Source organism: Alosa pseudoharengus, unplaced genomic scaffold (genome assembly GCF_046254945.1).
Source record: "Alosa pseudoharengus isolate Yale_2024_CS ecotype anadromous, Long Island Sound unplaced genomic scaffold, YU_APseudo_1.1 YU_APseudo_1.1_scf_8, whole genome shotgun sequence".
NCBI classification, from domain to species: Eukaryota; Metazoa; Chordata; class Actinopteri; order Clupeiformes; family Clupeidae; genus Alosa; species Alosa pseudoharengus.
Window position 1 is genome coordinate 17,192,692 of NW_027468870.1, and position 17,669 is coordinate 17,210,360.

General features: G+C 40.9%; 2 protein-coding genes across 2 annotated transcripts; one reads left to right on the plus strand and one right to left on the minus strand.

Moving 5' to 3' along the window:
* Positions 1–632: 632 nt before the first annotated feature.
* Positions 633–6,725, minus strand: rnf214 (ring finger protein 214). The gene is made up of 14 exons (XM_076273741.1): positions 6,541–6,725; positions 6,403–6,459; positions 5,983–6,123; positions 5,764–5,897; positions 5,538–5,606; positions 5,252–5,348; positions 5,035–5,123; positions 4,857–4,944; positions 4,459–4,554; positions 3,915–4,312; positions 3,373–3,490; positions 1,457–1,552; positions 1,083–1,172; positions 633–895 (listed from the first exon to the last, which is right to left on the minus strand). Exons 1-14 carry the CDS (start codon positions 6,601–6,603, stop codon positions 836–838), a joined length of 1,596 nt encoding a protein of 531 aa, XP_076129856.1. The 5' UTR covers positions 6,604–6,725; the 3' UTR covers positions 633–835.
* A 1,372-nt stretch (positions 6,726–8,097) lies between these two features.
* LOC143112247 (uncharacterized) lies at positions 8,098–10,664 on the plus strand. Its single transcript, XM_076274503.1, has 5 exons — positions 8,098–8,188; positions 8,496–8,720; positions 9,067–9,204; positions 9,667–10,042; positions 10,175–10,664. Exons 2-5 carry the CDS (start codon positions 8,548–8,550, stop codon positions 10,448–10,450), a joined length of 963 nt encoding a protein of 320 aa, XP_076130618.1. The 5' UTR covers positions 8,098–8,188; positions 8,496–8,547; the 3' UTR covers positions 10,451–10,664.
* Positions 10,665–17,669: the final 7,005 nt, after the last annotated feature.

Sequence of the window (17,669 nt, forward strand, 5' to 3'; positions counted from 1 at the left end):
CTGGTGTTTTGAGGAACAGCAGTTTTTTTGTGTGTGAAAATGCTAAACTGCTATGCTTGAGCGACAGAAAATATGAATTTGCCTCATATTCTATTCTCTTCATATCTTTGATAACAACATCACTTTTACTACTGCCTACAATGTTTCATAATCTAAGCAAATGAATGAGCAAAATCATGTTGCGTTCATCTGTGTTGTTATCAGGGCATTTACTGTGTAAAAGTGTAAATCTTTTTCTGGTTCCTCCTACCGTTCTTTCTCACACTTTCAAATAACATAACAGCACACAAAACGACATGCCAAAAAAGCTTATGACAAATTTTTGGTTGCATCACTCTAACCAATCAGTTATTCAACGCAAACCTGCCACTCTGCACGTAACGTATGACGTATGTATGTGTAGGAAATGTTCCGGATTGCAGATAAAAAGAGAAAGGCTTAGCCATGTTTGATGGATGCAGGCCTGGCTGAGAAATTGCTTCCTGGGATATTTTAGTTCTGCCCTTTGTGTCCCTGTCAATGATGTATGTGTGGTGCCATTGAGGAGCAAAACAACACAACAAATCAGACCAAGCTTTCTGTCACTGGTGGATGCAACCATTCAACAGAAAAAACCCTATAGTACCATTACCTCAGCACCAGGAATTTATTCGTAGTCAACATTTTCATACAAAAAGGTTATATACAATTTTTTCATCTGAATCATCTGATATAGCAGCACATTTCAAAAGGTAGAAAAAAAAGTTCAGCAGTATGTCATCATGAGGCATTATCATAATGGTGTGTGTGTGTGTGTGTGTGTGTGTGTGTGTGTGTGTGTTAAATATAAAGCCCTTTAGTCTGGACAGATGGGACATTCCTTTTTCGTACCGGACTGGAGCCACACACGGACACACTGAAATGCCGAGAGAAACACATTAACATGTTATCCACTGTCCTTTAAACGTGTACATGAACACACACATACAGCCTTTAAACGTGTACATGAATACACACATACAGCCTTTAAACGTGTACATGTACATGAATACACACATACAGCCTTCTGCGTGGCATAGGAACAGAGAGATTTCACATCTCACCTGCGTATGAATGATGTGGGGACATCTCATTTTATATTGGCTGTGTTCATCTACATGGTCCTGGCACACTAAGCACAATTGAACTACAGGCTGAAAGGTGGGGGTGGAGAAAAAACAAGCACAACACAAATATGTGAATGCCTGGTGGTGTCGAGGTGTTGAGCATGGATTTACTGTAAAAATGCCCATATTTTAAATGCCACACCACCTGCTGTAGGTGGAGAGACATATTACTGGGACAGAGCAAGAAGCTCTTTGCTTTAGATACTTTTATTCAGTTCACTTATAAAGTTGCATGTAGTTACTTGAATGACATTTTTGACAAGTATTTCATAACGAGTAATGATCCCCATCACTCCACAACCCCTGGTTACCTGTTGACGCTGCGGTTGTGCCTGGATGCCCTGCAGAAGGTTTGCAGGCTTCTGAGCAGGAGTGCCCACAGGTGGCTGCCCAATGGGTCTCATGGCCTGACAGAGGCAGACAAAAGAGTGGGAGAAACAGATCAAACGTTGCATACTGGTGTGATGTGGGTGTGTGGGTGTGTCTGATAGACCCTTTCAACTGCATAAACAAACATGTGCGTTACTAAGGCATTTCCAGAGACACAGAAAACAACATTGAGCTAGGGCTGCACAATTAATCGAATTTTAATCACTATCACGATTTTGGCTTCCCACGATCAAATTTGCGTGATCGAGCGATATTAAAAATGCGTGCTCTACCCATTGAACCAACCTGGCAACCCATAGAACACTCCGCTACAAAACAATGTGCCTGCATGCAGCCTACCAATGACAACTGTTCCCTGCACTGCTCAGTTTGGATGCACTGTGGACTAGTAGCATTATGTTAACTATTATTTGTAGACTATACAAAAAAAAACGACGATCAAAAATCAAATGTGTGGCACAGAGGGCCAAGAGCTTGTCCCTCGAAACGGATCATCGGATCACGTTGTTCGAAAATATTTTGGATTTCAGGCAAGTGGAGTTAACCAAAAACTTAAGCAAAGCAGGGTCTCTTAACTCATACCATGAAACACATCACATCAAACCACACATGCCTTTTTATCACGTTAACTTTTAGTCCTTGTTTGCTTCCTCCGATATAGCCTATAATAAAGAGTTGAGCTAACGACGGGATCCGTGAATTATATTCATGTATTTTATAAGCTACATGTGCAACCTACAATGCATGCGTTTCAAGACACAGCCTACTCAAAACGAGTGAACAATAATGAAATTGTAGCCTACACGTCAGTGTTTTACATATCAACGAATGACTAAACCAGGGGTGTCCAAACTGCGGCCCGCCACACACACCCGCCGAGCATTTATTAGTTTATCATAGATCGGCCCGCCACACTTTAATCCGGCCTTTAATCATAGCTAGCTATTTTTTCCCCAGCGATAGACGACGTTGTGATTAACTTCAGGCTACTGCAAACTGCTTTACACTCTTCCTAAAGAACGTTTACAATGTCAATGTCAAAACAGCTTGTTACATCGAGATACATAGTATCTCCATTGCAGCAGATAACTATGTTATGCTACTCCATTTAATTGGGAACGCATTTGAGCGTGCACGAGAGAGAGCGCAATGACAACAGTTCCCATTACTGACCATTTACAAACTGAGTGGGCACAGCACTAGCCATAGGCTATTTTAGTGGATCTGGCAAAGGGTCTTAAATTGACATTGCACCATTTATAAATGAATAAAAAGCATCAAATTAACAGTATTTCTTAATACTTTGTAATTACTGTGTTGATTTTAACGTTTCCCCAAATATTAACAAACAAAGTAGCAAGCTGGAAGTTTGGAAGTCGCAGTCAATCTATATTTGCAGTAATTTTGGGGAGTAAATGTGAGGGGAAGAATTTGGGTGAGCCAGATAGCAAGTCCAATATGTTTAAGGGAAAAAATATTTTTGTCACTAAAATGAATTAATAATCGTGATAAATAATCGTGATCTCAATATTGATCAAAATAATTGTGATTATCATTTTGGCCATAATCGTGCAGGCCTACATTGAGCTAACGGTAACTTAGGGACAAAAAAATAAATTAAAATAAAGTCAACATTTTATAGAGCACTACACAAACGTCTGATTCATTTTCATTTCAAAGTATCTGCGTTGGTTTTGAACATTTCAGCTGGAAACCCTCTAGGAACAGATTGAAAGGGTCTCTCTCTGTGTGTGTGTGTGTGTGTGTGTGTGTGTGTGTGTGTGTGTGTGTGTGTGTGTGTGTGTCTGTATAATGATTCGTATGAGTAAATGCTCACAGGTTTCTGGCTGTGTTCCAGCCTCTTTGCCACCTGATGGCAGAGGTCCTCCATGGCCATGCCGGACAAGGTGCCGCGTGCAGACTTGATCTGCTGCAGGGCAGTGGTGAGCTCTGCCCTGGAAATCAGGAGAGAGACAGAGAAACAGAGACAAGACAGAGAGACAGAAAGTGACAATGAGAGCAAGAGAGTATGGGTGTTGTCAGTATGGTGTTAACCTTACCATATTGAAAAGACGCTTTAAATCAAAACAAAATGAGTTTGCTTCCAAATAAATGTGTACTTTCAAGACATTAAATCAGTTCTGTCTATGTCCAATTATATTATGGCGAATTGCAGGAATACTAACAAAAAAGGACAGAAAAACTGCTATTCAACAATTATGTTCCCAGGCCAACCCTACGCTTTCAAAGGCAGATGCTTCCACCGCAGGTTCCCCCCAACAATTATCTTGGACAAGAATTGCTATGTTGTGTCAACGCTAAGTGTTAAAAACCCACAGAAACCACAGAGGAGGTTTTACATATAAGAGTCAGACATACCTCGTCCTCGTCGGTAGGCGAGTGCCCAACATTTGTAGCACTTTGTCCAGCTGGGAAGGCTGTGGGGGATGGGTGGGTGCAGGTGCAGCAGCAGCAGCAGCTGAGGCCGTGGCGCCAGGTGGCAGTGCAGTGGCCTGTCTCTGTGGCGCTGCGCTGGGATACCCCGGAGCCAGGCCTCTGTGTGTGGGTGCCACGCCAGGGAGGAGGGGGTGCGAGGCAGCTCCAGCTGGGGCACCCGGGCCCAACGCTGTCCTGCCCATGGACTGTGATGGGGGGCCAAGATGGCTCATATGCACAGGAGGTGGGCGGTACGGTGGCATCTGCGGTGGCAGCGGTCTGCCCATGAAACCATAGTGTTGGCCTTGGAGCTGGTGGGTGGGCTGGCTGAAGTAGAGCAGCTGCAGCAGGCATGACCAATCATGGACGAGCATGGTGGACAAACATAAACAAACAAACAAACAAACTCAATGCTCTGTGTAAATCCACAGTCCAACACTGTGGGCCATAAATGAATAGAATCGTTGTGCCATCTTATGACACTTACCATTGGGACTTCTGGTAAAGAGGGAAGGGCCACTGGAGGAAGGTCCTCTAGTGTCTGACCCCGTTCAATCTGCTGAATCATCATGTTAAACTTTTCCTGGAACAAAGGCGGGGGAAAACAGAGAGCAAGAAACACTGACTTAGCATTGCTGCATACCGGTATACTGTAACAGCGGATTGTTTTAACTGACCCCTCTGGATTCAAAGCTTAGTGAGCAATTCTCCTAGCAACCCCAAGCCTTTGCAAATATGCCCACACCCAACAGAAACCTAGTGCAACTATATATAATATTACATTGCAATTAAAAAATAAACTTTGCTTTTGATGAATTCATATTCTAACACGAAACACATTTCCTCAGCTCACGTGCCACAGAGCCCTAGCAGCTAAAGCCTCACCTGTAGGCTGAACACAGCATTCCGAATAGTGGCTACTTTCCTCTCCCAGTCCAGACTCTGATGCCGATATTCTGACGATGGGTTCATCCTGTACAATTTGCAGATCAGGCAAAATTAAGTGGTCCTTCAAATTATAATCCAATTACATGGCATACACATATATGAAAACAGGGCAAACCTCAGAGACTGAATATGCTTCTCGGCCTCAGCCAACCATTCTTCCAGTTCACTTATGTAAACCTCTCTCTGAAACTCCAGTGCTTCTATCTGTTCACACACCAACACAGGTAACGTCAGTTATAAATCACGGTGGTTGACTTGATATATGTGGTCCGATGTGTAGAAAGGTGTGTGAAAACTGAACACATAGTTCGGTAAGACAGAATTCTCCTGACCTCTTCTCTCAGGACATTAGTGTTGCCCTCCTCTACCTCTTTCTTCAGTCTGTCCCTCTCTTTTCGAAGATCAGCCGTCTCTTGTTCCCAAGTTTCTCTATGTGTGAACACAAGCGCACACGCACACACACACACACGCACACGCACACGCACACACACACATACACCTTTGTTAGATATTTTAACTCATACAGAGGGTAGTTTTACATGTAAAATAGTTGATAGAACTGAACACTCAGTAATTTAGTTCACAGTGGTAATGCTCTTTGAATCTGTGGATTCTTACTTCTGTAGTGAATGTTCTTGCTCTAGCATATCCAGCGCTTCTTTCTTCTCCTCCAGTTCCACTTTCAGACTGATGAGAAAAGTAATGTAATTACATTTTTGTAGTAATATTTTCTTAACCTCTGGCTCTATCCACTGTCCAGTAAAACAAAAAACATTTCCATTTTGTCTGTTTCATCCCTCACAGTCTTTTCCTTTTCTAACATTGTTTTGTTTGTTTGTTTAACCTTCTTCCCTTGTCCTCCATTTGCCGCGACTCTGTGAGGAGCTCTTCCTGTTTTGCAAGGAATTTCTTCTGGTTTGCCTTTCTGTTGCTATGTTCCAGTTTCAGGTGTAGGGAATCCAACTTGTCCAAAAGTGTCTGTAATATAAACACTGAGTTTAGCAAACCCACAAAATACATACCGAGAAAGCAATAGTAAAAAAAGTGGAGTAGGCCTACCAACCTGATGCTGACATTTTTTGTCATTGGTCATTTGCTCCAGCTCCTTGACTTTCAGCTTATGTTCCAACGCTTCAGACTCCTGCTGTTTTTTGAGGTCCAGATACTCCAGGGTCAGGATTTTTGTCTCCTCTTCCAGCGACCTCTATGAGGCCAAATACAAAAAAGAAAATACAATGAGAATGTCATGGCATGGTTTGAGTTATGTATCTAGTAGTTAACAGAAACTAAACCACAATTGGACTTGAATCATAGTCGTGTGATCCCTATAATTTTAAGTCAGTGTTAGTTTTACCTGTACCCCAAGTTATTGGTGTAGCATAAATAATAGTAGGCTAATTAGGCGACACTCATTGGGAGAGATACAGGTTTTTTACTGCTAGAAGTTGGTAATCTTATGAAAGTTCAAAATGTAAATAGTCACCATCTTGGTTTCCCAATCCGGGTCGGTGTTGACCGCTTTCTCTTCCATTAGAGAACTCTATGAAAATACGACAGTAAACAGGTTGTCTGTCAATGTAATTTCAAGCATTAGTCTTAAAGTCTGTGACTCGACTCCTACCGATAGCACTTTCTTCTCTGTTTCAGGAGTGGTTGACGATGCCATTTCGCTTTTGTTCTTCATGATAAGGTTAACGCCACAAATTTTCAATGGAGATTCAAGGGCATATTTTTGGTTCTGCAGTAACAGCAATTAAATAGTGTGAGTGTCAGTAGTCGTGTACTTAAATGCTATCGCAAGGTGCATTACTGTGGCTTATAAACTTCCGGGTGAAAGGACTGATAATGCCAAAATAAGAGTACCTAGACCCACAGCTAAGAGGGGCTCTAGCATAGACATCTTAAATTATTCTAGCCATGTATAAGGGCCTACTATAATAAGCTAATACTATTTTTTATAGTAACAATGTTTATGTATCATAGGGGGGGTTTCTCAAAATTAACTCTATCAATGTTTTATTTCTAAAAGGGATATCCTATATATATATATATATATATATATATATATATATATATATATATATATATATATATATATATATATATATATATACTGCTCAAAAAAAATAAGGGAACACTTTTCCACAATTGTTAAAACACATTTTTTAAAACCTTCCACCCTTTTCTCCATTCTCAAATTACATTCACAGAATCGACAGTTCTTGCAAAATAAAACACTCGCCTCAAAAGTTTTACTTGTGCTCAGAACAGTGTCAGAGTACCGATCCAGTGTATGATTGAAGTGTTCCCTTAACTTTTTCCCTATATTCTTTATTTATTTTTTATGTCCTCACAACGATCGTTCAACAACATGTTGCATGTTCATAACCATCCAGACTGTTTGCGACGATTATGACTAGCTGTTGCAAAAAAAAAAAAGGTTTTCTAGTTCAACAGAATAATTCAGTTAACAAATAGGCTACATAGGCTTGCAATGACCTATAGCTTGTGTAGGCCTATTAGGCTATTTCAGTCAATATTCTGACATTTCGATCATATAGCCTATTTCTGACATTACATATTTTCAATTGGACTATTCAGACTTTCACTCAATATTCTCAAGTTTCGTTCACAGAGGTCTATTCAGACATTAAATATTCTCCGGATTCCAATATAGCCTTCCAATATAGCCTAGGCCTATTGCATTTTAAATTTTGTTCAGTGCTCTCGAGTTTCGTTCCATTCTGACCTCCATCGATATCCTCAAATTCTATCCAGTGTTCTCAGACTTTATTCCAAATGTTCAGACTTTCATTCGGCCTACTAAGCTTAAATTTCATGTTTATTCCTAAGTTTTGTTCCTATGTAATGCAGGAACACTCCACATAGGCTATTTGACAGAGATTATGTTAGGCCTACTCAAAAATATTTTCAGTCATAATTCACACAAATGTGCATCTTGCAAGACATTCATTTTGTGTTGTCTTGCATGCAAATTTGTGTGTGAAAGTGACTTGTGCTCGTGCGCATCTTGAAGTGCATCTCTGTCATCCAGCTGATCCCTGCTCCACGTCAGTAGATGGCGGTCCTTTGCAAATAAAGATGAAAACAAACCCAACTGTGTGCAGACATTCGCGCTTCGTTTGCGCGCGTGCTGCAAACTTTTGGGCAGAGTCAAGACAAGACAAACTGTCAGTTACATGTTGGCAACTGAGCACCATCCAAACATCAACCTTTCTCCAAGCAGGAAATATATGGTTATTGTCGAGGTGAGTATCCGTGTAACCTTTCAGAACGTTTCCCCTCAGTGACGGGTCTTGTAGACTAGAAATTGTATTAATGTTGTATTGCAACTGGTCGCATATGGATCAGGTTTTATCCTCACAATTGAGTCTGTTGATGGGCATTATCTTGATTCTGCACATTGTAGCCCGGTTGAGATGATGTGGTCGTTCTGTTGTCAGCTGTCTGCTATAATAGCTGCTTGCTAAATACTGTGTTTTGGCATAAGCCACCAGGTTCAAGAGTTTTCCCTTTCCTTTTATATATTTTTACATTTCTATTGTTCTTTTACAGGACTTGGTAGGCCTACCACTTCTTTATTTAAGGTTTTCAAATCTACCTAAGTATGAAAAAAGAAATTGAAGCAGCAGGGGCATTCCTGAAAAATCTGGTTAAAAGGTCTGACAAGTTGAATTCAGAACAAGCAGATGTCTTTGTAGAACATCTCATAGATATTTTGCAAGAGAAGTACAAAGCTCATTGGTACCCAGAAAACCCCACAAAAGGTCAAGCATTTAGGTGAGAGGTTATTTTAACTAGATTTTACTTTTGCCATAATCAATAGTTTTGGTAGCCTATCTCACATTGCTAAAGAAATGTTCCTAGAAGTAGGCCTACAGCATTTTTGTTTGTTTTTTTACACATAAACACAGTCTAGGCTTTGTTTCAGGTGTGTTTTGATCACCTTCCTTTATTCCCCATTATGCCAGAGTGCATAATGGGGAAACACTGATAAAGAATAATATGCATAGTGCAAAGCATGTGAAATATGGTTATGGTTAATATGTCCAGAATTACATACTTGTTGCATTGTTGCTTATCTTTTGAATTATTTTATCACTGCATGCATTTTTTGATTATGCAGGTGTATTCGTGTCAATGGTCACCATAGCAAGGATGCAGAATTGCTTTTGGCATGCCAGAAAAGTGGTGTACAGTACTGCTACTTAGGCTTGCCTTTAGAACTCACCCTCTGGGTGGATCCAGGAGAGGTCAGTTGCAGGTGAGTCTCAAACATTAAGCTTGTCCTTTGGGATTTGCTTATATAACTTGCATATCATTTGCGTAACTATGCTTACTGCTTAATGCTTAGCATTGTCTACTTATCTGTTTTCACCTTTTATCTTCATGTTATTAAAATCAAGCTTATAAAATTACCTTACAAAGATTACAATGCTAATTTCAGACAAAGATTCACTGAGAGTGATTCAGATTGAGTTGTTTTAAGTATTTTTAAGGAAAATGACGGCAGTATATTGCCTGTATTGTTTATATGTTCAGTAAAACTTCTTGGGTTGTTTCAGCCTAGAACATTTATTTTAGTTTTGTTCTGTAATAAAGGAATATAGCTCAAAAGATTTATGTCGGAAAACAAAATGTATTGGAATTGGAAATGTCAGATTTGCCCTTTAACTTGTGCTTTGGTTTTAGAGGACATCATTTAAACAGGTTCCATTCCCCTCAGGTACAGTGAAGACACTCCACCCTTTACCCTTGCAAGCATCATTGGAGATGATGATGATGATGATGATGATGATAATGATAATGAGAAAGTCTTGCTGAAAGTGAGAAGTGCCTTGGAAAAAGTCACCTCTGACTATCATTCGGAGACCTCATCAGATGATGACTGTGTCTGTATATCCCCACCTCCTGAGAATGACAGTGCTTATACTACCCCTCCTTCAGAGAGGGATAGTGATAGTGGCAAGGCTTCTCAAATCATTTTTGGTGTGACCTCGTCTCTTGAGAACAATACTTTCAGTGGCACTTTTTCACCACCAAATAGGCGTGGTGGTGCCGCCACCCCTACACCTCCTCAACACAGAAGCCCCCCTTTACAGGTACATAGACAGGAAGTTGCATCCGATCTGTTATCAGTTAATGTGTCATCAGTTATTCTTTGGTATGGATGTGGACTGAACTGTTGTTTTTAATGTGTGTGTGTGTGTGTGTGTGTGTCTTTGTCTGTGAAGGTTGTTTACTCAAGTGCACCACCATTGTCACCACTCTCCTGGAGAATACCTGTGAGATCTCCTGTTGAGCCTCGATCCTATTTTATGCTGAATACACGCGTCCGGGCCTTTCCGACGGTCAGGCCCCATGGCTGGTCAAGGCCTGTCTACCGCAATCCTATGTGGAGCTGCCCCTCTGCCCGATCGCACCAGGGAAGTACTTCAGCGTTTTGGTCTTCGGCTGGGAATGAAAGAAGATTTGACGGAAGGATGAATTTAAGCAGACCACTGAAGTAACGTGTCCAAATTCTGTTTGGTTTTTTAAAAAATAATCAGCCACTACTTTCACTTTTGTGTGTTTCGATTTGCCATAACGTTTTTGCACTTTAGGTGACTTGTCGAATAACGTTGTACCTTGTTGTACATTTTTTTGATTAACTGATAAATTTTGTTTTATTTATGTATAATGTGTAATGCAGTGCTCTTTGATGTAGGCCTATGAATATTGCCAGTAGCGAATATTTAAAAGACAGTATTGTATTTATTTGCACAATGGTGTTAATCATGATAAAAAATAAACATGAATGTCTAACCTCTACAGGCTCGTTTGGGAAATATTTGCCATGAAAGGATTAGCTTTTTGTAACTGTACTCCGCATCAATTCCACTCAATCGCAATTTCAGCATTTCACAGAATATTAAATGGATGAGCAGAAAAAGGACAAATTGGGCAATGAAATTAAAATTATGGGATCTGGGAATTATTTTAGGGCTAGAAACAATTCATAGTGAGACAGACAAGGCACATTAAGACTTACTGTTTCCCGCTGTAGGCTAATGAGCTGAGGGAATAAACCAGCAACAGTCTTATTACATCAGATTTTAGGAATAAATTCAGTGGTTTGTGGTACATGTAGCTTATGATTTCTTTAGCGTGGGTGGGAAAATACTGATGGAGTAATGATGACGTGATAATGTCTGAGAATCAGTGAATGTGCTAATGAGGATCTGAATTGCTCCAACAGGATGAGGAAATACAGATACAAGTGAAGCTCTGCCTATAGGAAGGCTCAAATCATAGGCTACTTATGGAGCCTTATTAAAATTTTAGCAGACTGAATTATTTTAGTTGCTGGTCTCTGTTTATATGCCAAATTCATCAATACTAATGGCATTCTAACACTGAGGATGGCTGCTGTTTCTAAGTCTAGGCTATAAATTGTGGTAAACTGAATAATTACATTACTGATTTAAATGGCATAAACTAGGCCAATAATGTTCAGAGAACATTTGGGAAATTATCAACTGGAAGGTTGTGCCCAACAGGTAGCCTACTTCCAGCAGTTTGTGTAAAAATGGGAAATGTCTGGGATTATCAGTGAAATTTGGAATTATTTTACTAAAGGTAAACTTTTCATTATATATTTGCTAAGCCACATATGACAACAGGCCACAGACTTAAGTATTGAATTAAATATTGATTATGGGAAGAGGTAAGTCGCAGAGGTTTTGTTTTTTTAATGAAAGCATGTGTCCATTTATTTTCAACTGGGTTGTTTGAGACATTACATAGTTTATGTGCACACTAGGTGGCGTACAAGGTACATTGTGCTTATACAAAGTTTACAATGGAATGGGTACCCTCCGGAAATCACGTGTCTGTATCCCAGCCTCTATCCACCTGCTGAGGCGGAGAGGGAGCGGAGTTTTGATACAGCGAGAGGGAGGTCGGAGAGAACAGGCGTCGAAGTTGTTGTGTTGTTTATGAAAATAACTCCGAGGATTAAACGCAAAGGGATGGATTTGACGACCTTTCACTTTTGTTATTTTCTATTAGTACTCATCACAGGTATGTTCTTAAGATTTATTTAAATTTACATTTGGTGAATGTCCCACCATTTCTGGTAACGTAATGTTCCTGAAGTAACGTTAGCTTTTCCAGCTTCCGAGTCCAGAACTTAACCAGCGCTCGGTAACGTTAGCTGGTTTTTAACTAGAAAGTTAATTTTGAGAGACCGTAGACTTTGTTATTCGCGTGGGTTTGTATATTAATCGAATTGAATATGCCATTTAAATAATTACTGAATATCGAATCTATCGTCCTGAAATTGTTTCCTCTCAAGCAAATGAAATTCTGAGCTAACTAGTGTTACCACAGGTAGATATACCGTTAACGGTAATATGCTCAAAGGCTATGCTCAAACCGAACCTGCGACAGATTCTTCAACTCCGGCGCTTCGGTCTTCAACCAGCACCCAGCAAGTTAACGTAATGAACTGGTGATTTTGTGAGTTTAAACTTGAATGCTTCGTTGTTAAATTAAATAATCTGCTGTAAATCAGGATTTCCCTCTGCCTCCGTGTTTAATTTAAATATTGGACGACAGCAACTCCATGTTTTGTGGTAAATCGATAATGGCAAGAACCTGCTAACAAACGTTAAGAAAGTTAAATGTATCATCAGTCCTCCCATTGTGTCTAGGAGTTTCCCCTCCACCACTTTACCTGAACCAGCCGAAGGTCATGTTTGGGATAAAATTAGACGTTTTAAACTAACGAAGCTACATTAAATCTAATCAGATTAAATAAACCCATATAATCAAGATAACGTTTCCAGAATGTAATCACATGGATTGCGCACGTTCTACGGAGTTGGTAGGGAAACTTGATAACATTACCATGGCTTAAAACGTGTTTATTCTCTTGAAGTGAATGTGGCATAACTGGCATTATCTGGGGAAAAAACCGATGTAACGTTAATGTTATGTCTATAATGTTTTAGTTGAATCCTATGCCAAATCTAACGCATCAAAAATCACATCAGGCTAGCATACGTGCCAGTCTCCATACGTCTCTGCAGCCATTTAGATTGACATTAGCTTTATGAAAATTTTGATATGAAAAATAACGTTAACTCAAATACCAAGAATTACCTATAATTTATCCTAAGATAACATACGAGGGGGATGTTTGCAACAAATCTCCCATGTGTGATGCTGGGCCCAGGCGTATAAAGTTGTCAGAAAATATTTTGTGACCTTCATTTAATGGGTATTCTGGCTATCTTTAGTAGGGATGTTGCAACAGTTTGTTTTGCCGCCGATAGCTAGTTAACACAATGCCTTGATCCGCCTTAAATCCTTCACTGGGTTTCAAAGAGCGGTGGGTTTGTCTGCCATCTGCCAGAGTAAAAGCGACCAATAACCCACCCCGCCCCCTCCAACCCCAAAGACTGCAGTCCACGGTCTGTTATATGTGGATTTGGTACCTTCACCCCAGCAAGTTATTTTGTCAGTCCTGATTGTAATTAAAATGTGTTGATGTTAAGTTGTGATTTGATCAGCACAGTCCATCTTTGCATCCACTAGATGTGGAATTCATTTCAGTTCATAGTATGAAAAAACCCCACTATGATCATGTGATGTGACACTGTGACAACTATCATTTGTCGCAAACATATCAAGAATCCTTAGTAGTTACCTATTGGTAGCTTAAACTAAAGTTCTCACTCGTGATTAATTCTTGCATATGGGGGGGGGGGGGTGGACATGAGTCATGGCCACTACCAGTGTGGCGTATCATAGAATAGACCTTTAGGGGTGGTATTTGTTGTGTCCCAGGTCCTGGTGGTCAGTGTAATATCTGTGGAGTGCTAGTGGTCCTCTGTTGCATAAAGGCGTATGAGGCAAAGTGTTTGTGATTTAAATAAGTGTAAACGGCTGCAGATGGATTGTTAAAATTGATTGCCAATAAAAAGGCAGCTGTAAACGCAGTTACAATTTCTAAATATATAGTTGGGTACAGTCCCTTTATGTAAACCCAATGAGAGAACTGAAGGATGGCACCTGAAAGATATTGGAGAGAAACTGAACTTTCCGCTGCCTGCTTGGAGAGGCTATGCTCAAACCGAAACTAAATATAGATAGTGTTCTGATAGATAAGGCCTTGGCGTAGTTGTAGCCACCAGGTTAGAAGGCCATGAGGTTTTACAGGGTGTGGGGGAGAGACCACTGACAGGGCAATGACATTCCAGTTCACTGGTCACTGATAAACCCCTTGTAGTAATGGCAGGCTTTGCATACAATTGCACTTCTCAAATGCAGGTCTTTGTCTAAAAGCCAGGGACAGTGAGGACAATGATGTGAAGTTTGTGTAGATCTGCAGATTTTCCTTCCTTTCCCCCCTACTGTGGTTTTGTGCGTTCTCACACCGTGCACAATGTACTAAATTGTAATTATCACAACAGCATTGTGACAGCTGTTTTCTTTAGAGTGTTGGTGGTGTGGCCTCTATTTGGTTCCACAAGCAAACAATTTGATTGAATTAAAATACCAAATAGCGATTTTCCATATTTATAGAGATTTTTAAGTTCTAAAGTTGGATGGCATTTACCTTTTAATGGTGCATTAATGGATCTAGCAACTGATTTTCCTCAACGCGTTATGAGTGTTTAACCATTGTGAACTAGAAAACTGGAAAAATGTAGCATGTAGTAGTCTAGAATGTAGTGGCTGCCACCACTGGTGACTACTGGAGATGTAATCCAGATGTCTTTCACATGCAAAGTATTTGTTTAATGGTTATTTGTTTAGGATCTGAAAGATGAAAAAATGTTTATAACATTGTTCAACATAGTCTCTCAGGACAGTTTTTGTCAATGTTAATTTTATGCTTTATTGTCTTGTATAGATTAATCTAGCGTAAACTTTGTATTATTGAAAGGAAAGCAGTCCTTATCAAGATGTTTTTATCTGCTGAATTAGCAGATAAAGTGTGAAAATCACTAAACACATTTAGCCTGTTATAGTAATATAACCCAGCAATGCTAATGTACCTTGGCTAGATTGAGTGGCCAAAAGGTTCAGTTAGTACCTGATCAGCCTTCCCACTTTAAACCCCCAGCCAGGCGACTGTTGCTAGGATACCTGTTGAAAACAGCAATGCAGGGATATCCTTGAAACGTGCCGTTGTGTGTCCCAGTGTGTTGGCTTTCAAGTGTGTGGAAAGGCTATCCACTCCTGAATGCGAATGGGTGTGCGAAGCAGAGGGAGTGTGTGTCTTTTCTTTTGTCTGTTTTTGTGGTCTCAAATGAAGCCTTGTTTCTCCGATTTGTCAGATTCTTCTTTAGCATAACTTTATTTCCTTTTCCTGGGAAGGACCTTTGTCCTATTCAGTGCCATTCCCATGGATACATTTATCTCAGGCGTGACCCTGTCTCCTGGATCCCATGACAAAGCATGTTTCTCTCAAATGTGGCCTGCACTATCGGGTTTCAGTGGAGCATTTTGGTTTTGAGTTTCACTTATAATGGTTCTATTTTTGATGAATGATTCTGCAGAAAAGGTCACAGATGGCCTTTATTCATCTCAACTCTCAGGAAAACTAGTACAATTTCAAGTAATTCAAAAAACTGTTGTACAAATGTTTCAAGTTCCACAAGATGGAACATTTTCAAAGAAGAAATCATGTTGTGGCCCTGAGATGTATTTTGCCTGTGAGAAAAGCCTTGAAGCTCAGGAAGAGTGCAAGATTTGTTAAAGCCTCTGTCAAAACATTTGGATATTTTTATTTACACTTTAACTCGTCAATCAAGAGCAATTTGCAAATATCCACAATCCACAAAATTGTGATTCATGCATCAGACAAGTAGTCTGGTTTATGTTCTGCCTACACTGACAGCATCCAGATGGAATTAGACGGATTTACCGTTAGAGTAGGTTTCCACTCGTGGATACTGGCTATTAGTAGGCTCACTTGTCTTTTTTTTTTACATTTATTTTCTCTTTCCAATTAATGAAGTACACATCATGCATTTTCACGCTGGACACATTACTCTGTCTTTGACCCAATAAATGTGACAGATCTTCAAAGACATGTCCAATGAAGCCTAATTTGAGTGTATGCAATCTTTTTGACAATTTAGAATGGATTGTGGTTAACTTTGTCACCTGATTAATGTGGTTTACATTTTAAAACATCTGTCCAGTTTCTGAAAACCCAGTGCTTGTGTTCCACCAGTTGTATGTCACATACATTTTACTGTCAAGGGCCAAAACTCCACAAACATGCCTGCAAACACACACATGCCTTTTGGACCCGGTTGTAGACGTGACTATGACAAGAGAAAAGAAGGGAACAGGAGACTGGCGGAAAGAGAGAGCGAAAGAGGGCTAAAACGAGGGTGCAAGTGGCTGATGGACTGAAACAGACTTCGGGCGAATGAACTGCTCAACCTGAGGAGAGATTGTCATTGTCCAAACGCAGGCAGTTCCTGCTGGAGGTCACCACTTTGCATTCTGGTCCCGTGGCTGTGCCTGTGCTGTGCTGTGCTGTCGTTTCCGCCCAGCGCTGATTTCTGCAGCAGCAATGCTGTGCTCTCACCTCCAACCCGACGCAGAGCGAGCATCCACCCTCCCGTTGTCCTTGGAAACGAGGGCTTCATTTGTGTTAAACAGACTTATGGGCTGCATGGAGCCAGTGACGTAAATGTCGGACCCATTCTTGTAACTGGGCTCTTCATGCAATGCTTGTATTTAGATCTAGATGCTCTTTGTCTACAATGTCAGTGGAGAACAGTGGATGTTGTTTCGTTGATTTGCCAGTGCTAAAGCAATAGGCTATTTCTTAGACGTATCATAAAAGTTGGGCAAATTACATGCCGTTGCGCATCAGTAAACCTACAAGCTCACTACTGTCTGAAGCATAAACCTGTAGGCTAAACATAGGACAAAGACACCTAAACCTGACGTTAAATCTCTATTCATATGTAGGCTGAACAGGGGATGTGTGCAGTCCTGCGTATGATGGCCCGTTGCGGAAGGCTCATGTGAGCCTTGAGGTCCAGAGTGTTCTGGGTGGGGTGTCACTGAAGCGACCGTCTGTCCTCCGTTGTGGTGATGTGTGAGGCCTCATGAATATTCAGCACCGCGCGCCCTTTAATATTTTAACATGCCAGAGCCGTTCCGGCAATGCGTCTGCTCCTGTTCTCGTAACTTTGAGTGGTGTGTGTGTGTGTGTGTGTGTGTGTGTGTGTGTGTGTGTGTGTGTGTGTGTGTGTGTGTGTGCTTGTGTGTCGCTGATCTGGGTCTTAACCTTGCCCAACACACTGCACTGACACACACACACACACACACACACACCCACACCCTTACTCCCACGTGTGCACATTTTATTTCCCTCATTTTCAATTTGAAGAGTGAGTGGCCCATTAAGACAGGTCCCGATTGCATGTCATTAAAAGCGGTGATAATGATTAATCGCAGCCCTGGCAGCTTGGTGCACCGTTTTCACCCGTTCGTTTTTTTTATTTTTTATTTTATTATTATCGCTCCGGCGGAACCGGGGCCCCTCTCTGTATTCACGGCCCATCCCTTCAGCCCCCTCATTCACAGCTACCTGCTGGAGAGACATCAGCAGTGGCATCAGCCCCCTCGCTGGCTCCACGCCAACCTCTGCAGGAAGGGTAGATGAGCGGATGGGAGATGAGGGGGGATGAAGGGGGTGGTGACGGCTGGGCA

Coding starts and splice junctions, on each gene's coding strand:
- rnf214 (XM_076273741.1), bottom strand. CDS start 6,603: ATGAAGAACAAAAGCGAAATGGCATCGTCAACCACTCCTGAAACAGAG. Junction 4,945..5,034: donor AAGCATATTCAGTCTCTGAG/GTTTGCCCTGTT, acceptor CAAATTGTACAG/GATGAACCCATCGTCAGAAT. Junction 4,313..4,458: donor CTTTACCAGAAGTCCCAATG/GTAAGTGTCATA, acceptor TGCCTGCTGCAG/CTGCTCTACTTCAGCCAGCC.
- LOC143112247 (XM_076274503.1), top strand. CDS start 8,548: ATGAAAAAAGAAATTGAAGCAGCAGGGGCATTCCTGAAAAATCTGGTT. Junction 9,205..9,666: donor CCAGGAGAGGTCAGTTGCAG/GTGAGTCTCAAA, acceptor CATTCCCCTCAG/GTACAGTGAAGACACTCCAC. Junction 10,043..10,174: donor ACAGAAGCCCCCCTTTACAG/GTACATAGACAG, acceptor TTGTCTGTGAAG/GTTGTTTACTCAAGTGCACC.